General features: G+C 36.6%; 1 protein-coding gene across 2 annotated transcripts in view; it reads left to right on the forward strand.

Moving 5' to 3' along the window:
- Nucleotides 1–589: 589 nt before the first annotated feature.
- The window catches only part of XIRP2 (xin actin binding repeat containing 2), a 693,360-nt gene continuing 666,942 nt past the window's right edge, over nucleotides 590–27,007 (forward strand). For both annotated transcript variants that reach the window (XM_086355933.1, XM_086355934.1), the window contains exon 1: nucleotides 590–735. In XM_086355933.1, coding sequence (XP_086212059.1) covers nucleotides 719–735 — 17 coding nt within the window. In that variant the 5' untranslated portion in view covers nucleotides 590–718. The remainder of the gene's footprint in view (nucleotides 736–27,007) is intronic.

Here is a 27,007-nt window from a genome sequence, read left to right on the forward strand (position 1 = left end):
AGACTTACTGAAAGAAATGAGGGACATACTCAAATGTGAATGGGAAGAAGCATTTGAAGCATGTAACAATAGAAATAATTTTATGTTTTTGTGGACCTGATTTGCTGAACTGATTTTCAAAAGTGTTTCTTAGACTTCTGTTTCTCCTAAGTAAATTAGGAAGGTTAGAGGGTATGAAGTTGTCCAAATGAATTGCTCTTCCCCTTGATCAGCTAAAACCCTGATAAAGTAACTATTTCCCTTGAGTCAGGTCTCTTTGATGGATAATGCTCTGAGCCTGTTTTAATATAAGACTGTCTGAAGCACGAGTGAAGTTTTCTCCAATCCTCACCTAAGAACTGGAGTTTCGTGAAGGTAACTCCAGTTTGTTGTGATCCACACAGTTAAAGGCTTTAGCATAGTCAATGAAGTGGAAGTAGATAATTTCTGGAATTCTTTTGCTTTTCTAATGATCCAGCCATGAAAGTATGGGGGCTCCCCTAAGAGTAGGTCCCCAGGAATTTTTAATCTTTAATCCACACTCAGCCTCTATTAGTCAATTATTACTTAAGGGTCCATACAAGTTCCAGCTGTTAAACCGACCTCAGCTGTGATTCTTTATAGACACCTGTTTCTTCAGCTTTCAAGGCAGCAGTTTGCCCTGTGACCTCAGATCTCTGATGGATCTAAGAAGAGTGCTGGCTTTCGGATTTTCCATGATAACTTCCAAACTCCTGACATGTTGGAACTAAAACTGTGAGTTTTGATTACTTTTCATTAGTTTTTTGCATTGCGGCTTTCCTGACAACATTGATACTGTACTCTCACCCTATAAATGTACATGAATGAAGCCTGTTGTTAAATACCTCGAGACTATTCACTGTAAGTCCAAGATGAGACAGACAAGGTTAAGTTTTTCTTGGCTGTAACATATTTTTTCAGTCCTTTCTTTCAGTGTGTTGCTTTTTACTATCCCTGTTTTGTTCAGAGTTCTCAGTTCCCATGTCCTGTGTTGTTCTAGTTTAGGTTCTTATCTTTGTCCAGTAGAGGTGAGATTAGCAAAAACCTTTAGCCACAACTTCTGAACCTGCTTACAACTGTGGTTTCCTGATCCTACTTTATTCTTGGCCCTTTACATAATTGCAATTCAGAATACAGTTTAGAAGTGGTTGCTTCCATTATTTTTAATCCAAAACATCCATTTTTTTTTTTGCAAGCATATCTTTAGTTGCTTGTTTGTTGACTTGTGTGGGATTAAACTAAAAGCTCATTTCCTTCTTGTTCATAATTGTTGTGGAAAGTTCAGATTATACAATATGTGATGTTTAATCACTGAAATGTTGTAGCTATAGTTCATTAATGGAAGCAGTTTTTAACCCTACATGTGACAGGCAGATGGGATGCAAGAATGAGAAGAACATCATTAGTTAAATTTCATTTCCTCTAATATTTTTCTATCTGAAAGAGTTAGGGAGGGAAAATTTTCCCTTCTTGCCTTCTAGCTTCTTTGGCTGGTCCAGTAAGTAAATTGACATAAAATAGATGAACAGTTACATATTGATACTTGCATAATAATAGTTCCATACTAATTTTGTATGCATAGGGACCCCATAAAAATGAGAGTCAAGTGATCAAAGCAGCAGACTCTTAACTTAGATCTTTTAGACAAACAATACATCTGTGAAGACTGACAAGACAGAAGTTGAGTTTGCAATTGTAAATTAGTCAAGTTAACAAGGTTTATTTGTACAGTCTTCTTGACTCTAAATTGCCTGTTTCTGGTGTTAGAGATGCTCCCCACCTTCCTGATACGGTGCAGGTTACTTTTCACATGACAGATTTTATTTCCTGCTTTCCAAGGGATAATGTTTGGGTGTCTGGACTGTCCTTCTTGTTTCTCAAGTGACTTAAATCAGAATAATCAGTATGCCAAATGGCATATTTTAGGCTGATGTATTCTGCTTCCCTTCAAAAGAGACAAATTTAACATGTCTAGAAAAGCAAAGTGCTACAGGTACATGCATAGAGTGATAAGAGAATACAATGAAGAGAAAATGCCTAAATACATGTTGTTGGGTAAACATTGTGGTGGATGACTGCGGGACAAGTGAATGCAGAAGGTGATCACTGAGGGGAAAGTAGCTAGAAATGTTCTGAATCTAAAAGAATACGTAGGGTTATCCAATAATCAAACAGCAATATGCATAGGTAACAAGAGGAAGTAAATGAATTTCAGTGTGGCTGGCATGCTGTGTTGATTTGAGGTGAGGGTAGAGAAGAAGTATATGAATCAGGCCACACAATGGGTTTTATGTTAGAAGGAGCCTGGATTGTGTTTTGAAGATAAAATAGAAAATGTTGAAGTATTTTAAGCAGAGGAATATGAGCATAGTAAGAAATGTGTTTTAGAAAAATAGATGTATAAAAGAGTGCTTCTGAAAACTCAGCATGTATCAGTCTCCCGGAGAGATTGTTGAAACCAGATCACGATACAAAACCCCTAAAGTCTCTGTTTAAGCCTGGAGTAGGGCCTGAGCATTTGCATTTCTTACAAGTTCCCAGGTAATAGTGATACTGCTGGTCTGAGGATCACACTTTGAAAATCACAGAGGGTGAGTAGACTCCATGAAGGGCAGGAGTGGTTAACAGGCCAGTTAGCTAAAGAAGTAAAAACCCATCAACCAGTAACAACAACAGCAACAACAAAAATGAAGCAAAAGCAACAATAACAAAATTATTGACTCAATTTAGTTGTATTTTATTATAAAAGAACAAACTTAAAACATCTTGCTGTAGCATATATTCCTAATTGATCATTGTGATCCCCTTTTGTTTCCTTCCTCTCCTTTGTTTTTTCTTCACCATTCTCTTCCTTATTCCCTAACTAGTCTACCATGCTTTGAAGTGAGGTACCTGGAGAGAGGTTCAGAAAGAAGCAAAGTTAAAATACACTCTACAAAAGAATGGAAGAAGCAAGAGCAATAGGATTACTCAATAATTATTATTCCTTAATGAATACTTTTGTATGTTATGATACAATAATTCATATGTTCTTGTGGGATGTCATAATTTCAGGTGCTATGGTTAGTTGCTCAGTCATGCCCAACTTTTTGTGACTCCATGAACTGTAACCTGGTCCGTAACCCACCAAGCTCCTCTGTCCGTGGGACTTTCCAGGCAAGAACACTGGAGTGGGTTGCCATTTTCTTCTCCAGGGGATCTTCCTGACTCAGGGATCGAAGCTGCATCCTCTTCCATGTCTCCTGCATTGTAGGAAGGTTCTTTACCCACTGAGTCATCGGGGAAGCCCCATGTCCTTCTACTATCTTTTTCTGGTTTTGAGTAAATGACCTGAGAAAAGACACTAAGTGTGACTAAGGTTGAAGTTAAGGTGTTTGTGCTTCTTTCTCCTCCCCTAGTGAGTATGAGGGTAACTTGGCTTCTGTAGTTAGGCTTTAATCAGCCTTTGGAGATTCTTCTAGTATGTAAAACCACTTGTTTAAGTGGTTACTTAGTGAAGATTTCACGTTTTAATTTAAAGTGCAAAATAAAATCAAAGGGAAAAAAAACTCTGGTGGTTGAATCTGACTCTGTGATCAATAGGTGTAGGTGGTTTTTTTTTTTTTTTTTCTTAATATCACTCAAAAGGTAATTTGGTTTTGAATATTGCTAAGTCTTTTGGCTACAGACTATTATTTATTATATGATTCTGGGGGTAGGACTAGAAAGCATCCGTTCTTTTTCATTAATGGATCCACTTGATTTTCATTTAGTGGTTGGCTTTTAAACTCAGTTTTTAGGGATTTCCTTGGGGATTGTTGTTGCCAAAACACAGCCTCTGTTCACTAATACCAAACAGACATGTGGAGACAGTTAGCTTTATTGTTTTGCCAGGCAAAGGGGGGCCCCCAAGCAGGCTAATGCCATCAGAACTGTCCTTCCTCCGCTAGAGGGCAGTGAGGAGTCTGACAGTGTTTACGGAGCAGGACGTGGTCACGGACATTCTTCTGATTGGTTGGTAAGGTGATTGGAGTCAGCATCATCAACCTTCTGGTTTCAGCTGGTCTGGGTTCTATGTGCATATGGGCAGCATATAGTTAACTTCTTCCACCTGGTGGGGGTTTTAGTGTCTGCAAGACAGCTCAAAGGACATGGCTCACTCAGAATATTAAAGTATTTGAGGAAGAACTGAAAGTCCTTGGCTTTGTTTGATGGCTGAACTATTATTATTTTGTCTTGCTTGACTGTTTTCTTTCTGTATTAATTCATTTCTCTTATTAAATTTATTCTTTGACTAAAGTTTTTCTGTAGCAAAAGAAAGGTAGAGGACATGGGTGTGGGGTTTATTCTGGAAGGACTCATTGCATCCTGCTCGGTTACATTGTCATCTTGCATAGTGTTGGCATAATATTATGAAATGTGGATCCCAGTAGAGTAGACAAATTTTAAGATTGTGTGTTTGGTCTGTTGCACCATCTGGGATGAGGACATTAAATACTACATCTCTGTAAATTCAATTTCTTAAAAATATAATGTACAGCTTTTCCTTGGTTATTTGGAACTCCTTATTAAACTAATGTGATTGCTTTTTAATAATGAAAATGTCACCTTATCCTAGGTGACAGATCTTCAGTCTTAAACTCTGTTTTGGACATTCTTACCTCCCCAACTTCACACAGATTTTTTTTTTTTCCTTCACTTAACTGCATATGATCCAAATGGCTTTACAGTTATTTTCCTACTTATATTTTCATGCTTTTTTCTTTTTTCCCGTAGTACCTTACTTATATATTTTGTGGTAAAAGTACTCTAAATTCTTTAAAGATTGAAAACCTTTGTGTACTCATCTTTATATGTCTATTAATCTGAATGCATTATTAACTGAAAGATTATTCCCAACCTCTTTGAAAAGCTTTTGTTTCTTAATATGCCCTCCTTTTATCATCTCATTGAAATATAATGTGCTATATATGCACATATATGTGCACATATAATATATGTCTACATATTCTTAAGCTGTCTTGGCGTTGTTTTATAGAACTATTTTCTAATCTGTAAGTCATGTATCCAAATGAAAATGACCATTATGAGAAGTGGTAGGATTTGAGATAACTGGAAAAATGAAGTTTTGATAAGATAAAACAGTTTATCATTATGAATACTAAAAAACAGTATCTTTTTCTTAAGAGTTATAAATAAAACTGAACAACAAATAAAAAAGGTTAAATGTTCTTATCCTACTCAGCTGAACACAAAATACTTAGACATTAAAAAATTTTTTTTTCAATTTTCAATTTACTCTTTTTATTTGAAAGATAATTGCTTTACAGAATTGTGTTGGTTTCTGCCAAAACTAGATGCATTTCTTAAACAATTGCTACATTAGGATCTGAAATACAAATGTATCTTAATACCACTTATTCTATTTCCAAAAATTCCCATTTAAATAGCATTTTTTTTCTCCCTTGTCTGTACAATTCTGTCATGGGAAATGATTAAAAGTGTTATCTACTTAGTATAAGATACAGTATCCTATTGAATCCTAGCCTTTCAAAACCTCACAACTTGATTGAGTGGCATATTCTAATGTACTCTTCACTGGCTTATATTATAAAAATGATATTTGAAGGTGAAGGTTTTTTTTTTTTTTTTTAAAGATTTTTATTTCTATGTCAAGGGCCTTAACCTCTGGACTGCACAGCTTGTCTCCTATATTTATAAAGCATTCTCCTATTTTGAGTTCTTGAATAATGTAAAAAGCAGGCAAGTTACTCTTAAGAAAGAATTTTGCCATTTCTTTTCACAGAAGCAATAGCTGCTGGTAATGCTAGCATTGCTGTTATTCCTGTACAAATTACAGCTTGAAAAGATCGAGATCAAGAATAACTGAATCAAAAAGATGATATGGGGAAATTTAATCTGAAGATGTAAAATATTGATTTTTGAAAATCACTGAAACCTTTACTACTTTTATTATGAATTGCATATAACAGTACTGCATATTAAGATACTGATTTTTTTCTTACCTTAACATTTTTCTCTCTTCTTGCCCATTACTTGTGATTTTTGCTAAAATTAAATGTGAGAACAACAAATCCTGTGGCTGATGCATTAAATTCTAGGATGCAGAAGAAGCTACAACCACATTTCTTCTTAAAGCAGATAACATAGTAGTGAGCTAATATCCCCCATTAGCTAGATTCTAGATAATGGCACACCACAGACTGCTGCTATAAACAGATGTTGGCAGATGTTTGACCTTTTATGAAATGAAGCAAGTTTACCAAATGTTATGTTTCTGAATTAAAATTGTGAGGATACTTGGCCCACTTCCTGGGGCTTCTCAATGTTTTTACTGAATAGATCGGTTTCACTTAACTTGACTCTTCTTAGAAAAAAATGGCAAAATACAGAGTGGCCCAAACAAAGGATCTCGTGTCTGTAGAGGGTGAAATAAATTCCTGTGTTTTTAAGTTTATTTTTGGTAACTCCAATTTAGGTGGGGAGCATAATTAATATATGGCAGAGACTGTCTCCAGATGGTTTTTACCTTGTACTGATTCATTCCAGTAAAGTCTACTTTCTATAAAGTGTTTCAGATAATTTTATCACTGTATCTAATAAAACAAAATTATTAGAAAATTAAAGCATATTTTATGAAGAAATGATTTCAGTATATTTCAGAACCGAATATTGCTGGATTTAAAAAGAAATAAGGTGTGTAGAAAATACATATGTGACTACAAGCAATAAAAATAAAGGTAGAGATAACTGCATTTTAGTCAGTAAATATGATACAGTACTATGTGGTACAAGGTTTATATTTAGTCAAGTTACCTGCAAGTAAAAAAATAGTCAAAATTTTAAATGACATTCTCTGCAGTTGTACTCGTGTGTTTTTAGATGAGAGGCATTTTATACCTCATTTCATAAAATTCCATGTAGACATTGAGACATTTAAGGGTGTTTAATGAAACACTTTCCATTGTTTTTTAGGAAACATGGAAGAATGGGGCAATTAATAAACACGGTTTCTGTTTAAAAATTCTAAAGGAAGTCCCATATTCTATCTAAGGAATCAACACTCATATCTACTACTGAATATATGTAGCAATATTCATGTTATTATTGCCAATGTAAGACAGTACATACCCACCCTTATATGCAGTCTTATAAGAATTGGTTTATATATCCTTAGAGTTCATGTTGTCTTTTACACTTTACATATGAGATGGTAAAGCTTTGTTTTTAATTCAGAATACATACCTTGCTGTAAATTTTAAATAAGCCACCTTTTATTGAGCATTAAATATGCTTCAGTTGTTTTACATTCAATCTTCTGACTTTTCATATAAGACAACAAAGTTTAATAACTTGTTTAAGTTCACATAAGCATTTAATATCTGTGCTGGTATGGTTAAACCCAGGCCTATGTGACTCAAATCTATTCATTCTACCTCAGTGTACTGACTCTTCTCATGGAGTGGCTTTACAATGAAAGCAAAAGAGTGTTCAGTCATTTTTCCATGCTAGATTCTTTATCATTTAGCTATCAGTGTTATCTAAAGGAGAATTTTAAACTAAGGACAACTGGAATGTAGACAAAATTTACATATCTCATCTCTGCTGTCTCAGGTCATTTTGTGCCACATTTTTTCCCCCCTATATTTGTCTCTTCTTTAGACATCCTAGGACTACCAGGGCCTCTGGTGATGCAGGCTCCTTGATTTGAGGATGGCATCATTGTGCTCTCTTTTGGCAGTAACATTTTTTACTTTTATATCTCTAAAAGCCTTGCTCTCTCATTAAACTTTACCTCTTCTATGATAGACTGTGAGGCTTGCACTCCACTTTCTAAGGTGACAGTTGACAAATTACTCCTCATAACAAGGACTAATAACTGCTACAGCTTAAGGGCTGTGTCCTTCTCAAAGGCATATGTATTTTAACAGAGAGGTACAAAGATATTTTTAAAACAGTGTAAACCCTGGATGGTGCTATATGTGAGACTATAGCAAGGATTTAAGGGAGATATTGGGAGAGAAGACAAATATGTCAGATACTTCAAATCACATTACATTTGCAAGTTAATTCTCATTGTGTTCAATGTTTTAAAAATTGAGTTTAAAAATAAAATAAAATTAAAAAAAATTTATGGCAAATAAAGGTAAAATACAATATTGTTGTCAGGGCAATATGATGGAAAAAATAATTGAAATCAGAGTAACATAAAGAACTCCACTCCAGTACTCTTGCCTGGAAAATCCCATGGACAGAGGAGCCTGGTGGGCTGCAGTCCATGGGGTCACTAAGAGTCAGACATGACTGAGCGACTTAACTTTCACTTTTCACTTTAATGCATTGGAGAAGGAAATGGCAACCCACTCCAGTGTTCTTGCCTGGAGAATCCCAGGGACGGGGGAGCCTGGTGGGCTGCCGTCTATGGGGTCGCACAGAGTCGGACATGACTGAAGCGACTTAGCAGCAGCAGCAACAGCAACATAAAGAAAATAACAAACATAAGGTTAAACTTGCAATTTGAATGTTTTGGGAATAGCAGTATGTTGATATAATCAATAAGAACACTAACCTGATACATGAACTGAAAGTTGAACATCAAAAGAATACCATTTTCATTAGCTCAGCAAAGGAAGATAAGTGATTGGAAGGAAGTATGACAGTAGTTTAATTTTAAGAAAGTGGATTTTTGGAATGGCAAGAATGAAATTTTTTCTTATAATTAATGTTTTCTAATTGCATAAATTAGTTTCATTATTGCTTTGTTTTAACAACCTATGATTGTGTCACATATAATTAATAATACAGAAATTTAAAAAATATCATTATAAACCGAGTGACTAGAAACTGCTGTAATTATTGTTAATACCCACCTAGAAGAGAATATTCAAGAATATGCCCCCAAGATGGAGAAGGCAGTGGCACCCCACTCCAGTACTCTTGCCTGGAAAATCCCATGGGTGGAGAAGCCTGATAGGCTGCAGTCCATGGGGTTGCTAAGGGTGAGACACGACTGAGCAACTTCATTTTCACTTTTCACTTTCATGCATTGGAGAAGGAAATGGCAACCCACTCCAGTGTTCTTGCCTGGAGAATCCCAGGGATGGAGGAGCCTGGTGGGCTGTCGTCTATGGGGTTGCACAGAGTCGGACACAACTGAAGCAACTTAGCAGCAGCAGCAGCAGCATGCCCCCAAGAAAGTGATTATCAGTCACAGGTACTCTATTCAAGAAAAATTAAATCAGACTCTCTGGGCATAAATCCATACATCTATAAGTCTCAAGTTGATTCTAATGTGAACTGACAAGCTCCGGTCTTGTAAACATGGACGATAGGATGTGTGGAGAGACAGATCAAGAACTTGGAGAACTAGAACTTACTTGATGAAAGTTACTGGTGCTTGTAAGTATTTCTAAATCGTTTCCTACTCCTGAACATATAGAATGATTGATCTGTTGAACTTAATCAAAATTGTCTGACTTCTGTCAGTTGATAAAATGGTAGTGGTGGTTCTCCATACATTTTTTTCTCCTTCTCTGCACCAGTAATGCTGAAGAAGCTGAAGTTGAATAGTTCTATGAACACCTACAAGACCTTCTATAACTAACACCCAAAAAAGATGTCCTTTTCATTATAGGGGACTGGAATGCAAAAGTAGGAAGTCAAGAAACACCCGAGTAACAGGCAAATTTGGCCGTGGACTACAGAATGAAGCAGGGCAAAGGCTAATAGAATTCTGTCAAGAGAACACATTGGTCATAGACAACACCCTCTTCCAACAACACAAGAGAAGACTCTACACATGAATATCACCAGACGGTCCACACCAAAATCAGACTGATTATACTCTTTGCAGCCAAAGATGGAGAAGCTCTATACAGTCAGCAAAAACAAGACCAGAGGCTGACTGAGGCTCAGATCATGAACTCCTTATTGCCAAATTCAGACTGAAATTGAAGAAAGTAGGGAAAACCACTAGACCATTCAGGCATGACCTAAATCAAATCCCTTATGATTATACAGTGGAAGTGAGAAATGGATTTAAGGGCCTAGATCTGATAGATAGAGTGCCTGATGAACTATGGACGCAGGTTCGTGACATTGTACAGGAGACAGGGATCAAGACCATCCCCATGGAAAAGAAATGCAAAAAAGCAAAATGGCTGTTTGGAGGCCTTACAAATAGCTGTGAAAAGAAGAGAAGCAAAAAGCAAAGGAGAAAAGGAAAGATATAAGCATCTGAATGCACAGTTCCAAAGAATAGCAAGAAGAGATAAGAAGGCCTTCCTCAGCGATCAATGCAAAGAAATAGAGGAAAACAACAGAATGGGAACAACTAGAGATCTCTTCAAGAAAATTAGAGATATCAAGGGAACATTTCACGCAAAGATGGGCTTGATAAAGGACAGAAGTGGTATGGACCTAACAGCAGAAGATATTAAGAAGAGATGGCAAGAATACACAGAAGAACTGCACAAAAAAGATCTTCACAACCCATATAATCACAATGGTGTGATCACTGACCTAGAGCCAGACATCCTGGAATGTGAAGTCAAGTGGGCCTTAGAAAGTAGCACTACGAACATAGCTAGTGGAGGTGATGGAATTCCAGCTGAGCTATTTCAAATCCTGAAAGATGATGCTGTGAAAGTGCTGCACTCAATATACCAGCAAATTTGGAAAACTCAGCAGTGGCCACAGGACTATAAAAGGTCAGTTTTCATTCCAATTGCAAAGAAAGACAATGCCAAAGAATGCTCAAACTACTGCACAATTGCACTCTTCTCACATGCTAGTAAAGTAATGCTCAAAATTCTCCAAACCAGGCTTCAGCAATACATGAACCGTGAACTTCCTGATGTTCAAGCTGGTTTTAGAAAAGGCAGAGGAACCAGAGATCAAATTGCCAACATCTGCTGGATCATCGAAAAAGCTAGAGAGTTCCAGAAAAAACATCTATTTCTGATTTATTGATTATGCCAGAGCCTTTGACTGTGTGGATCACAATAAACTGGTAAATTCTGAAAGAGATGGGAATACCAGACCACCTGAACTGCCTCTTGAGAAACCTGTATGCAGGTCAGGAAGCAACAGTTAGAACTGGACATGGAACAACAGACTGGTTCCAAATAGGAAAAGGAGTACGTCAAGGCTGTATACTGTCACCCTGCTTATTTAACTTATATGCTTATTTAACTTATATGCTTATTTAACTTATATATTACATCATGAGAAACGCTGGGCTGGAGGAAGCACAAGCTGGAATCAAGATTTCTGGGAGAAATATCAGTAACGTCAGACATGCAGTGACACCACTCTTATGGCAGAAAATGAAGAAGAACGAAAGAGCCTCTTGATGAAAGTGAAAGGAGAGTGAAAATGTTGGCTTAAAGCTCAACTTTCAGAAAACTAAGATCATGGCATCCCGTCCAATCACTTCATGGCAAACAGTGGAAACAGTGGCTGACTTTATTTTTTTGGGCTTTAAAATCACTGCAGATGGTGATTGCAGCCATGAAATTAAAATATGCTTACTCCTTGGAAGGAAAGTTATTACCAACCTACACAGCATATTGAAAAACAGAGACATTACTTTGCCAACAAAGGTCTGTCTAGTCAAAGCTATGTTTTTCCCAGTGGTCATGTATGGATGTGAGAGTTGGATCTTAAAGCTGAGCGCCAAAGAATTGATACTTTTTAACTCTAGTGTTGGAGAAGACTCTTGAGAGTCCCTTGGACTGCAAGGAGATCCAACTAGTCTATCCTAAAGGAAATCAGTCCTGAATAATCATTGGAAGGACTGATGTTAAAGCTGAAACTCCAATACTTTGGCCACCTGATGCAAAGAGCTGACTCATTTGAAAAGACCCTGATGCTGGGAAAGATTGAGGGCAGGAGGAGAAGGGGACAGCAGAAGATGAGATGGTTGGATGGCATCACCGACTCAATAGACATGGGTTTGGGTGGACTTCGGGAGTTGGTGATGGACAGGGAGGCCTGGTGTGCTGTGGTTCATGGGGTTGCAAAGAGTCGAACACGACTGAGTGACTGAACTGAACTGAATCCATCTATTAAAGTTAGAATTCCTCAACATTTTTACACTCAGCTTCCATTTTTTGAGGGGTGGTTATATCCTCTGTAGGCAATTTGCCTAGAGGCAATCACATGCACTTATTCCAAAATTCAGTTTTTCAGGCTTTATCTCTCCATGAAGCTTAATATTTCTATATTCATTCCTCTATCCAGTATGCATTGAACTTTGACCATGTGATAGACACTATTAGAAGTACTAGAGGCACAAGGAATTATAAGACCAGCCACATCTTCTTTTTGTTATGATGTATCAAGTATAGTGGAGGGTCTGAAGCTTATTTCAACTATGAGTGTCTCCTCCTCTTCCGTTGGAGCATGAGAGTCTGAAAAACAGAGGCTGTGTCTGATTTTTCTCATCATTATATTTTCACTTCCTAACACAGTGCCTGGTAGGAACTCAGTGACTATTTGTGGAATGAATGAATGACTGAGTAGTTTGCAAATATCCATATATTATATGAAAGTCTAATTTTGCTTCCTTTTCTTGCCTCTGAATAAATCTCTTGACCCTTTTTGACTTCTTAATGCAGTACAACTACCTAAACTAAAGAAATGCAAACATTTTCATATCTTTAGTTTCAACTAGAGTAATGCATTAAATAATGAGCCAAATCATCTTCAGATATAAAATGATATAAACACCATCAATAATATTAAAGGTAAAAATTGTAGAAGTCCTTTGATCCTTTTATATGTGAAATTCTCTAAATGTTAGTTCTACTTAGATACTAAAGGCAAGCCTCTGAATGCAGAGTAATAATTATTTCTCAGTGTAGTTGGTATTTTCAAATTAAAATAGTATGGCTAATATTTAAAGAAACTATTGCCTACTATGTTCATTTCAGTTCAGTTCAATCGCTCAGTTGTGTCCAACTCTTTGTGACTTCATGGACTGCAGCACGCTAGTGTTCCCTGTCCATCACCAATTCCCAGGGCTTTCTCCAACTCATGTGAAGTCAAAGCCAGCACCACCATATATGGCAGTTTAGGCTGTTGCACTGCACAGATGCATTTGCTTAAAAGGCAAGTGTATGGTGTAACTTCTTCATGGAATATGTGGGAAGATATCTGGTTTTTCCATCAGTCATTAAATTTTAAGACCTACTCCTAAAGGCTTTATCTTAGTGTCTGGCTCTACAATTGACTTAAAAATCCCTGACAATGCCTAATCCACTGTGTATCAAGCATACATAGAGTTGAGGAGGGTCAATAAGGAGAGCCTTCCTTATACCAGAACACTGTACTATAGTTCAGTTCAGTCGCTCAGTCGTGTCCGACTCTTTGTGACCCCATGAATCGCAGCACGCCAGGCCTCCCTGTCCCTCACCATCTCCCAGAGTTCACACAAACTCACGTCCATCGAGTTGGTGATGCCATCCAGCCATCTCATCCTCTGTCGTCCCCTTTTCCTCCTGCCCTGAATCCCTCCCAGCATCAGAGTCTTTTCCAATGCATCAACTCTTCGCATGAGGTTGATGAAACTCCACAGGAGTTTCAGCTTAAGCCTCATTCCTTCCAAAGAACACCCAGGGCTGATCTTCAGAATGGACTGGTTGGATCTCCTTGCAGTCCAAGGGACTCTCAAGAGTCTTCTCCAACACCACAGTTCAAAAGCATCCATTCTTCGGTGCTCAGCTTTCTTCACAGTCCAACTCTCACATCCATACATGCTCTAGTTACTGTGGTCTAAATTAATGGCCATGAGTGGATTTTAAGTTCCGGAGACTTATGAATGTGAGTGAGGAGTTAGTGGTGCTATAAAATATAAACTGACGTTACAACCAAGTTGCCCATCTAACGTGGGAATTCTTAACAACTTGAAGTTTATACGTACTTTGTGGGTTCCATGCAAAGGAATTAAAAACAGAATATCCACATGGCTTTCAATGTGGATATTTGGTGTTTTGTAGCTACTGTGAAAGTGGTTATCCTTATTGTATTTCAGATGCAATATTTAAAGCTGGATTTACATATATATTGTCATATTTGTCAATCTTGCACATCATGCCACTTACAATCTCCAGGCAAAGGTTTATGTTACTTACGGCTGGTGAAAAACAGTAAAGAAAAATTACTTTGACAAAGCCAGTGAAGAACTGTTCTTGAAATCATTTAGCCTTCTACCAAAACCAAAAGATTATCTTAAAATCAGCATTATTTATTCTTTATATACTGCCATCTACCTTTTGAAGTACAGGAAATCAACTCAATTACATCAGGAAAAATCTTTTGCTACAGAAAAAGACTAATAGTTAACCTAGGATGCTGATTTTGAAGAATTGCAATAATTCAGCTTAATGATTCTTGAGATGGTAACATTTGCCAGTGACAGTTACCATAATATTTTATTTTTTGAAAAGGGAGTAACACTTTTCATGAAATTGCATCTTCATATACAGCTATAAAAAACAGGTTCCCATTTAAATAAAGATATGCTACTTTGTCCATAAACTTTTTACCAAAATTTCTTTTAAGTTTTTAAAAAATTTTAGTATATTCTGTCATACTACCATTGCTACATCAGTTTGAGAACATTTTCATTACTCCAAAAAGAAATCCCATATTCATTAGCAGTCATCTCCTATTTCACCCCAAATCCTGCAGCCCTAAGAAACTACTATTTTCTGTATCTGTATGTAGTAGTTTTAAGTCTGGGAATTTCATATAAATGTAACATGTAATTTGTGGTGTACTAGCTGCTGTTGATGCTAGGAGTCGGACACAACTGAGCGACTTCACTTTCACTTTTCACTTTCATGCATTGGAGAAGGAAATGGCAACCCACTCCAGTGTTCTTGCCTGGAGAATCCCACGGACAGAGGAGCCTGGTGGGCTGCCATCTGTGGGGTCGCACAGAGTCGGACACGACTGAAGCAACTTAGCAGCAGCAGCAGCAGCTGCTGTTGAATGTTATCTCATAGTTTTGATGTGCTTTCTCTAGTGGTTAGTGATGTTGACCATCTTTTCATGTATTTATTACTCATTTATGTATCTTCTAATTTCTTGTGATGTTTTAGTTTTCAGAGCATAAGTTTTGCAGTTCTTTTAAATTCTTTATCTTTGATGCTATTATAAACTATTTTTTTCAGACTGTTCACTAGTAATGTACAGAAATAATATTTTTTTAAATATATTGACCTTGTGCTGGGAAATAATTTGAACTCAATTATTCTGCTAGTTATATTTTGAGGGTGGGATTTCTTGGGATTTTCTATATATGAGATCATGGTATGTATAAATAGTTTGATTTCTTCCCAATATGTATTCCTTTGAATATTTTTTTTTCTTCTAATTGACCAAGCTAGAACCTCTAGCATAATGTTGAATAAAAGTGGCAAAATAGATGTCCCTTTATTTTTCTTTATTTTGGGGGAGAGTAAGTATTCAGTCTTTAACCATTTTTCAAATTTTTTTAATCCATAGATTCCCTATTAGTTTGGGAAAGTTCTGTTCATACTTGGCTTTTATAGTAAAGGTGTATCTGTTTTTGTCAGGGGCTTCCTAGTAGCTTAGTCGATAAAGCATCTGCCTGCAACGTGGGAGAGCTGGGTTCAATTCCTGGGTCAGGAAGATCCCCTGGAGAAGGAAGTGGCAACCCACTTTAGTATTCCTGCCTGGAGAGTCCCATGGACAGAGGAGCCTGGTGGGCTGCAGTTCTGTTTTGGCATATATTGAAACGAGCATGTGTATTTTATCATTTACCTTATTGATGGAGTTGTTGTTCAGTTGCTCAGTCATGTCCGACTCTGAGACTCCATGGACTGCAGCACACCAGATTTCCCTGTCCTTCACTATCTCCTAGAATTTGTGCAAACTCATGTCCATTGACTCATTGGAGCTTCACAATCAGTCCTTCCAGTGAATATTCAGGACTGATTTCCTTTAGGATTGATTGGTTTGATCTCCTTGCTGTTCATGGAACTCTCAAGAGTCTTCTCCAGCACCACCGTTTGAAAGCGTCAATTCTTGGGAGCTCAGCCTTCATTATGGTCGAACTCTCACATCTGTACATGACTACTGGAAAAACCATAGCTTTGACTAGATAGACCTTTGTTGGCACAGTGATGTCTCTGCTTTTTATTATGCTGTGTAGGTTTGTCATAGCTTTTCTTCCAAGGAGCAAGCCTCTTTTAATTTCATGGCTTCAGTCACTATCTGCAGTGATTTTAGAGCCCAAGAAAATAAAGTCTGCCACTGTTTCCATTGTTTCCCTATCTATTTGCCATGAAGTGATGGGACTAGATGCCATGATCTTAGTTTTTTGAATGTTGAGTCTTAAGCCAGCTTTTCATTCACCTTCATTAGGAGGTGCTTAGTTCCTCTTTGCTTTCTTCCATTAAGGTGGTGTCATCTGCATATCTGAGGTTATTGATATTTCTCCTAGCAATCTTGATTCCAGCTTGTGCTTCATCCAGCCTGGCACTTCACATGATATACTCTGCACAGAAGTTACATAAGCAGGGTGACAATATACAGCCTTGATGTACTCCTTTCCCAATTTTGAACCAGTTCATTTGTTCTATGTCTGGTTCTAACTGTTGCTTCTTTACTTGCATGCAGGCTTCTCAGGAGGCAGGAAAGGTGGTCTGGTATCCCCATCTCTTGAAGATTTTCCACAGTTTGTTGTGATCCACATAGTTAAAGGCTTTAGCTTAGTCAATGAAGCAGAAGTAGATGTTTTTCTTGAGTTTTGTTGCTTTTTGCATGATCCAACATGTCGGGAATTTAATCTCTGGTTCCTCTGCCTTTTCTAAATACAACTTGTACATCTGAAAGTCGTCGATTCATGTACTGTTGAAGCCTTGCTTGAAGGATTTTGAGCATTACTTTGCTAGCATGTGAAATGAACATAATTTTGTGGTATTTTGAACATTCTTAGACATTGCCTTTCTTTGGGATTGGAATGAAAACCAAGCTTTTCCAAGGTATATTATTGATTTGGTATATTATGTTAATTGACTTTGGGAAAATAATCTTTTAGTCTTGGTTCAAACTTTTCTTCATGATGTATAGTTCTTTTTATATGCTGTTGGGTTCAACTTGCTAGTGTGTTGAGAATTGTTTTTATGTTTTATGAAAACATAATATATGTTTTATTAATAGATACCCATAGTGTTCTGACAATGGGTGTTAGAACAGTGTTCATAAAAATGGCTTTGTCTGGTTTTGATATTAGAGTAATTCTGGCCTCAGAATGTCTTAGGAAGCTTTACCTCTTCTGTTATTTTAAAAGTCTTTGTGAAGAATTAATTCATAGTAATTTTTACTTAAATGCTTGGTAGTATACAACAGTGAAGTGATCTGGGCCTGTGCTTATCTTTTTAGAGTTTTTAAACTAATTCAAACTCGAATTATTACAGGTCTTTTTGGATTTGGGGGTGTTTCTCCCTATTTTCATTTTAAAAGTTTGTGTCCATCTAGGAATGTGTCCACTTAATGTAGATTATCTAATATATTGATACAGAATTTTATCCCCTTTAAAACATTAAAAAAATTTTTTTAGCATCAGTAGAAATGCACCATCTTTCAGTAATTTAAATATTTTCTTTTTTGTTGTTTTTAATCTAGCTAAAGCTTTGTAATTAAAATTTTTTTTCAAAGAACCAACTTATTTTTTTCTTCCTTTCTATTCTGATCTCTCATTTATACTCTAATTTTTATGTATTTATTTTTATTCTTTTTGCTTTGGGTTTAATTTGCTTTCATTTTTCCAATGTCTTACTTGAGAGAGTCCCTTGACTGCAAGGAAATCCAACCAGTCCACTCTAAAGGAGATCAGTCCTGGGTGTTCATTGGAAGGACTGATGCTAAAGCTGAAACTCCAGTACTTTGGCCACCTCATGGGAAGAGTTGACTCATTGGAAAAGACCCTGATGCTGGGAGGGATTGGGGGCAGGAGGAGAAGGGGACGACAGAGGATGAGATGGCTGGATGGCATCACTGACTCGATGGACGTGAGTTTGAGTGAACTCTGGGAAGTGGTGATGGACAAGGAGGCCTGGTGTGCTGCGATTCATGGGGTCGCAAATAGTCGGACACGACTGAGCGACTGAGCTGAACTGAACTGAACTGAACTCTGGCAAGTTAGGCTGTTGTTTTGAGATTCTTTCACTTTTTTTAATGTTGGAGTTTATAATTATAAACTTCACATTAACCACTGGTTTAGCTGCATTCTGTAATATGATATGTCTTTATTTTAATTTATCTTAAATATTTTATTCTCATGATTTTTACTTGATTCATTTGCTATATAAGTGCATTTAAAAGTTTTTCCTTATGTCAATTTCTCAAAATTTTTCTGCTACTGATACCTAGTTTCACTCTCTTTGTGTTGGAGCACTTACCTTTCATGATCTCAGTTCTTTTACATTCACTGAAGGCTGTTTTAGGGCCTATCATGTAATCTGTACTGGATAATGTTTCATGTGCACTTGAGAAAAATGAGTGTTTTGCTGTTGCTGTGTGGAGTGTCAATTAGGTCTAATTGATTAGTGTTTAAATTTTCCATTTATTTAATCTTTTGTGTAGTTGGTTACCCACTATTGAAAATGGACTCTTGAACTCTCAAATTATTATTTTGAATTGTCTGTTGCTCCATTTAAATCTTTCAGGTTTTGCTTTATGTATATAGAACTTTATTCATTTCAGTCACTCAGTCATGTCCGATTCTTTGTGACCCCATGGACTGCAGCACATCAGGCCTCCCTGTCCATCACCAACTCCCGGAGTTTACTTAAACTCATGTCCATTGAGTCAGTGATGCCATCCAACCATCTCATCCTCTGTCATCCCTTCTTCCACCTTCTATCTTTCCCAGCATCAGGGTCTTTTCCAGTGAGTCAGTTCTTCACATCAGGTGGCCAAAGTATTGGAGTTTCAGCTTCAGCATCAGTCCTTCCAATGAGTAATCAGGACTGATTTCCTTTAGGATGGACTGGTTGGATCTTCTTGCAGTCCAAGGGACTCTTAAGAGTCTTCTGCAACATCACAGTTCAAAAACATCAGTTCTTCAGTGCTCAGCTTTCTTTATAGTCCAACTCTCACATCTGTACATGACTACTGGAAAAACCATAGCTTTGACTAGACAGACCTTTGTTGGCAAAGTAATGTCTCTGCTTTTTGATATGCTGTCTAGGTTGGTCATAACTTTTTTTCCAAGGAGCAAGTATCTTTTAATTTCATGGCTGCAGTCACGATCTGCAGTGATTTTGGAACCTCCAAAGATAGTCTGTCACTGTTTCCCCATCTATTTGCTATGAAGTGATGGGATTAGATGCCATGATCTTAGTTTTTTGAGTGTTAAGTTTTAAGCCAGGTTTTTCACTCTCCTCTTTGACTTTCATCAAGAGGCTCTTTCATTCTTCTTCGTTTTCTGCTATAAGGGTGGTGTCATTTGCATATCTGAGGTTATTAATATTTCTCCCGGCAGTCTTTATTCCAGCTTGTGCTTCATCCAGTACAGCATTTCTCATGATGTACTCTGCATATACGTTTAATAAGCAGTGTGAAATTGTACAGCCTTGACGTACTCCTTTCCCGATTTGGAACCAGCCCGTTGTTCTATGTCTGGTTCTAACTGTTGCTTCTTGACCTGCATACAGATTTCTCAGGAGGCAGGTCAGGTGGTCTGGTATTCCCATCTCTTTCAGAATTTTTCACAGTTTGTTGTGATCCACACAGTCAAAGGCTTTGGCATAGTCAATAAAGCAGAAATAGATGTTTTTCTGGAACTCTCTTGCTTTTTTGATGATCCAGCAGATATTGGCAATTTGATATCTGGTTCCTCTGCCTTTTCTAAATACAGCTTGAACATCTGGAAGTTCATGCTTCACATACTGTTAAAGCCTGGCTTGGAGAATTTTGAGCATTACTTTGCTGGATGTGAGACGAGTCCAACTGTGTAGTAGTTTGGTCATTCTTTGGCATTTCCTTTCTTTGGGATTGGAATGAAAACTGACCTTTTCCAGAACTTTGTTAGCTCCATATATGTTTAATTGTTAAATTTTCCTGATAGATTGGCCTCTTTGTTTTTATTATAAAATGTTCTCTCTCCAGTAATATTTTCTGTTCTAAAGTGTATTTTGTCTGGTATGTGTACAGGCACTGCATCTTTCTTATGGGTTTTGTTTGTATGACATAGTCCTTTCCACGTATTTACTTTGAAACTATATGTATTTTTAAATCTGAAATATAATTCCTGGAAACAGCCTTAGTTGGATCATTTTCTTAAATCTGCTCTTGCAGTTTCTGCGTTTTGATATTTCATTCCTTTAATATTTACCATTATTGCTGTAATTGGATTTAAATCTATTATTTTACTGTTTTATATAGTTCTCATGTCATTTTTCTTCCTCCTTTACTAATGTTTAAAATGAAACATTCAAGTTTCTTTCATTTTTTGCTATATTTTAAAAATTATTAATGGAAGCATTAGAACTTATTATATCTCATAAAAATCTACTTCCTTGTTTATATTAAGTTAATTCTAGTGATACATAGAAATGTTCTTCCTATAGAGGTCTATTTCCTTGTTCCCTTGTCATTCCATTCTATGTATTATATCTGTATATGTTACCTAACAGTATATTGTGTTATATACTAGTTATATAATTTTAGTACACTCTTTAATTTTATGTCAATTAAGAAAAGTGAGGTAAGAATGGAAATCAAGTATATATTTATAGTTTGTTGTATTAAACTGTTTTCTTTTTTGGCTGCTCTTTGTCTCTGTAGATTCACATTACCATATAGTATAATTTATTTACTTTAATATTAGTGTTCCTCCGGCCTACCTCCTTTGTTCCGTTATTTTAAAATTTGTTACATTTCTATGTTGTTGTTCCAAGAATTCAGTTACAAATACATTGTTTTAAAATGTTTTTAAAATATGAGAAGAAAGAAAAAATATTCATTTATATTTGTCTTTTATAATTACATGATTACTTTTACTGGTGCTGTTTGGATTTTCATGTGGATTTGAGTTAATCTCAATGTTGCTTGATTTCAAACTTAAAATTTTCCTTTATCTCAGTTTTTTTTTTTTTTTTGGTAAATGTCTTTATTTCACCTTTTTTTGTGTGTGGTTGACGTATTTATTTAACTTTATTGTCTGTTGTTATACATTATGTACATAAATGGACTAGAATTGTACAGAGAAGCTCTTTCATTTATTTTTATTATTGTGGAGGAGAACCTATAACTTTCTTGATTCTTTTTTTTAAAATATAAATTTATTTATTTTAATTGGAGGTTAATTACTTTACAATATTGTATTGGTTTTGCCATACATCAACATGAATCTACCACGGGTGTACATGTGTTCCCCATCCTGAACCCTCCTCCCACCTCCCTCCCTGTACCATCCCTCTGGGTTGTCTCAGTGCACCAGCCCCAAGCATCCTGTATCATGCATCGAACCTGAACTGGCAATTTGTTTCATATATGATATTCTACATGTTTCAATGCCATTCTCCCGAATCATCCCACCCTCGCCCTCTCCCACAGAGTCCAAAAGACTGTTCTATACATCTCTGTCTCTTTTGCTGTCTCATATACAGGGTTATCATTATCATCTTTCTAAGTTCCATATATATGCGTTAGTATACTGTATTGGTATTTTTCTTTCTGGCTTACTTCACTCTGTATAGTATTATTTCACCTTTTAAAAAAATAAAATTGTTTTGTTTACCGGAAGGTTGACAGTTTTTCTGAAGTACTTTGAATGTTATCCCACTGTCTTTGAACATAACTGTTAACTGATTGCATCAACTGTTAACCATATTTGGATTTCTTTCTATGTGATAAGTGGTTCTTCTCTTATGCTATCAAAATTTACTCTTGAGTTTGAATAATTTCAGCCAATTTTGTATGATGTGTCTGGGTGTGATTCTTTGTGTTTATTTTACTGTAGTGTAACCTGATAATTAGCTTTTTGATTATAATGTCGTTGCCTAACATTAAGCTTTTCATCACTGAGACATTAACTTCAAAGACATTTTTGAATAAATGTAATTTTTCTACGAAACTGGATAAAGCACCAGGCTTCCCCACTCCAAGTTTTGCTTTTAGAAAGTAAAGTGAAAGTGAAGTCGCTCAGTTGTGTCCAACTCTTTGCGACCCCATGGACTGTAGTCTACCAGGCTCCTCCGTCCATGGGATTTTCCAGGCAAGAATACTGGAGTGGGTTGCCATTTCCTTCTCCATTGACAAGTTTAGGACTCACTTATTTTATGATTTAATTTTAAATTTAGAAAGTAATGGTTGACCTAAATAACTGACTACTTGAGTAACCCTGTGTTTACCTTCATGCAATGAAATTCCCATTCTTATGTTGTAAATTTACCAACAAAGCAAGCCCTCAAAACCCTCTGCTCTCCACCATCAATCCCAATAAAGGCAGAACTCCAATTAATCCCTTTCCATGCTTTCTCTTTCTTTCTCTACTTGGGACCTTTTTGGGTAGCTCCAGGTGTATCCTGCGTCCTTTTGGACCTGACGGTAATAAACCCTTTTCTTCCCCAAATTTCCCTGATGTTTGTTTTTGAAGTGCATCTTGCAATCATAGTAACCACAGAGATGGGTCCAGTCATAACGTTGACTCTAGGCGGGGAAATGTCTCTGGGGCCTTACCACAAGTAATATGGGCCCAACTGAGATCCGTCAGGCGACTCTAGTTGATAGCATCAGTGTTCATAGGCTAAAATCTATGTAGAACAAGTAGTTGAAGTTTATTGACCTTCTTGGTTGTCTAAAATAATTTTTTAAATCAAATTGAGACTTTTTCAGTCATTAATTTTCTATTTTTTTCTTGCTTTCTCTCTTTACTCTCCATTATGTATATGTTGGTACATTTAATGGTATCTCACATTTCTCTGAGGCTCTGTTAATTTCTTCATCCTTTTCTCTATTTTTCAGATTGTGTAATTCTCTATTAATCTATCTTTAAGTTTCTTGATTCTTAGACCAGTTCAAATAAACTATTGATCCCTTTATGTATTCCACCCCCCCCCCTCGCCCCACCACACACACACACTTTGGGTTACTCTACTTTTCAACTGCAGTATTTCCATTTGATTCTTTATTCTCTATTTGACGTGACATTGTCTTATATCTTCTTTAAGTGGTTCCTTTTTTGTTCTTTAAACATGTTTATAATAGCTCCTTCAGAGCCTGTGCCTATTAAATGTGATATCTGGGACCTCTCATAATTTCTGTTGCCTTCTGTTTTTTCCTGTGTATGGGTCACACTTTTCCATTTCTTTGTATGTATTATAATATTTTTTTCTGGAAAATTGACATTTTATTAATCTTGAAGTGCTGTGCTAAGGTGCTTCAATCATGTCTGATTCTTTGCTGAGCCTGTGAACAGTAACCCACCAGGCTCTTTTGTCCATGGGATTCTCCAGGCATGAATACTGGAATGGGTTGCCATTTCCTATTCCAGGGAATCTTCCCGACCCAGGGATCGAACATGCCTCACTTTCCTCTCTTGCATTTGCAGGCGGGTTCTTTACCACCTAGCACCACCTGTGTAGTAATTTGGAAACTGGCTTTTTCACCTTCAGTATTTGTTATGCTGCTGTTTATTTAATGATGTATTTCTTACTGCTCTATAATCATAACAAACTTGGTGGATTCAGACAAATTTATTATATCACTATTTGGACGTCAGAAGCTGAGAATGGTTTTCCGTGGGCTAAAACCAGGGTGACAGCTCGGCTGCTTTCCTTCTGGGGACTCAAGAGAAGAATCTGTTTCCTATCCTTGTCTAGCTTCTCAGTTTGGCCCATAGTTTCTGACTTGTGATCCTCTTCCATCTTGAAAGCCAACAATAGCTAGGCAAGCCTTTCTCATGCTCCATCACTCTGACACTAACTTTATTGCATCTCTCTTCCATGTTATAAGGACCCTTATTACATTTGGCCCACCCAGATAATCTAGGAGACTCTCCCTATCTCAAATCGGGCTGATTAGCAAGCTTAATTCTGTCTCCAAACTTAATGCCCTCTTGCACTGTAGCCTACCATAGTTACAGTTTCCAGTATATCACCATTTGTGGGGAGCCAATATTCTCCCTACCATACTTGAATAGAATATTTTAGTTAATTACACTTCCCCACATTATAAAGTCATTGAAATCATTCTCCAAAGGGAGCTGCCTTGGGCATATTCACCATATCCCTAGATTACTTATTGTACATTCTGGAAAACCGATCCATAAATAGGAAAAAATTTTTTTGTTTTTGAATGTCATAGGTATTTATTAGCAGAGCTCAACTAAAAACTAGTTATCTTGAGCTCCAGTTCAGTGCATATTTTTTCTCAACAATCTGCCTTCCAAATATTTATAAGTGAGGATTGTAATGATGGTGACTAGATAGATCTGTCTTCCTCTATGAAAGGGAATGGTGTTATTAATGACTGCATATGTGGACACATGCACTCATTAGACAACTAAATCTATTCAAATAATATATGGAAATTAAAAAAATTTTCCATTTTGTTGAGTAATGTTGTCAAGTGAATATAGAAATGATTTACATAGAGACAAAGTTAAATTTATAGCTGTTTGCTTTGATTACAATGTGTTGTGAATATATTTTAAGAATTGTGATATCATTTAGGTTAATTTGTACTGAGGTAATAAATGTAGACATAAGAGCTATCAGAATTCTGATAATGAGATAATTCTGAGAAATGAGATCAAATTATAAGACACTAAGTATCTTGTGTATTCACTAAGTATTCAATACTCAGAAAGGAGTAAGACAAGGCTGTCTGCTATCACCCTGTTTGCTTAATCTGTATGCTCAGCACATCATGAGAAATGACTGGTTGGATAAGTTTCAAGCTGGAATCAAAATAGGCAAGAGAAATGCCAACAAACTCAGATATGCAAATGATGCTTTCCACTCTAATGGCAGAAAGCGAAGAGGAACTGAAGAGCTTCTTGATGAGGGTAAAGGAGGAAAGTGAAAGAGCTGGCTTAAAATTAAATATTAAAAAAGCTAAGATCATGGCATTCCGCCCCATTACTTCATGGCAAATAGAAGGGGAAAAGGTGGAAGTAGTGACAAATTTCCTCTTCTTGGGCTCTAAAATCACTGGCAGTGGCGACTGCAGCCATGAAATCAGAAGACATTTGCTTCTTTGCAGGAAAGCTATGACAAACCCAGACAGTGTGTTGAAAAACAGAGATATTACTCTGCTTACAAAGGTCCATATATAGTCAAGGCTATGGTTTTCCCAGTGGTCATGTATGGTTGTGAGAGCTGGACTGTAAGGAAGGCGGAGAGCTGAAGAATTGATGCCTTCAAACTATGGCACTGGAGAAGACTGCTGAGAGTCCCTTGGACAGCAAGGAGATGAAACCAGTCAATCTTAAGGGAAATCAACCCTGAAAACTTGTTAGAAGGACTGATGCTAAAGCTGAAACTTCAGTATTTTGATCATCTGATGTGAACAGCTGACTCATTGGAAGTCCCTGATGCTGGGAAAGATTGAGGGCAGTAGAAGAGGGTGTCAGAGGATGAGATGGCTGGATGGCATTCATCTATTGTAATTCATCTGTAAAATGTTGTACTGTTTTAATTATGAAAATTGGACTTTTTCCCGAAATCTTAAATGCCAGGAGGCATTGTCCAGATTAGGATTAATAGGTAGATATACTTAACATTTGTCAGTTTTTTAAAAATAGACTCTTTTATCTGTTTAATATTAAATGAAAGAATATTTTTCAAGTACTGCATCACTTATGGACAAACTTCACAGCAACTGAGTTTTTAAATTAAAGAAAAAAACATATGTAGCTCAAGTAGTACAAAAAGATAATTCAGTAAAGAAAGCAATGCTATCAATAGCAAGATCTGATATATGAAGGACAAGAAAAAATTAAGATCGTACCTAAGGAGGATAAATCTATTTGGAGGTGGAATTGTAAATGAGATGAAAAATCTAAAACAAGAGGTGGAAGAGTTAAATTACTCCAGATGAAAGGTGCTGCAAAAAATAACAACTCAGTGCTCACATAAGACAGAGAAAAGACCTGTGTTATATAAATTTTAACTTAATTGAAAACTTAACCATAATATCCATTCATTAGGAATATTAATGCCTAGTTCTTGAACTTGATGCTTTTATAACTAAAAGACCTGTTGAAAGAGGAAAGGTTCATCATTGCTTTTTTTTATTGAAAGGATCAAGTTTTTGCAAGGGAAATCTGGAACTATACTAAAGTTCTAATGGATTCACCATGTGTCTGAAACTTAGATAATGTGTCAACCTTTCCACAGGTTTTCTGCCTTTTGAGTGGAAAATAGTATCTGCCCATCAAAATAGTGAATGTTTACTATGAAGGATACCTAGAGAAAAGACATTATTAATATTACAACTCCAAAGCTTGCATTCTCCTGGGGATGCTGAGCATAATATGGATGATACATATTTAGTATACTTGGTTATGAATTATTGTGAGGAAAAGAGATTATATAACATCTGTCTTGCCTTATGTGTGATCCTTTTCCCATTACAAGTTCAAACATGGTTAAGATAACGCTGGAGAGCTATGCTTAACCATTAAAGCAAAAAGTAAAATAGACCTTCATGATTTTTATAAGAGGACTTGTACCCGAATGTATTTTTGTCCTTCCAGGAACCCAAAGGTAGTCTTCAGGATTGTTTTTATTTTTTAATGTTCCTTTGATTTTGTATTATGCTGCAGATGATTTTATATTCACCAAGTGATTGATAGAAAATTTAGTATTATTTGTGCAGGCTTATTTATGTGAGTAATGAGGATCCTGACTAGGACAGCACCATTCATATTTCATGAAATTGTTGTTCAGTTGCTTAGTTGTGTGCGATTCTTTGCAACCCAGTGGACTGCAGCATGCCGCCGCCGCCGCTGCTGCTGCTGCTG

This window comes from Bos grunniens, chromosome 2, assembly GCF_055505025.1.
Source record: "Bos grunniens cultivar Pamir isolate PY7600 chromosome 2, Bosgru_T2T1.0, whole genome shotgun sequence".
In the NCBI taxonomy this organism is placed as follows: domain Eukaryota; kingdom Metazoa; phylum Chordata; class Mammalia; order Artiodactyla; family Bovidae; genus Bos; species Bos grunniens.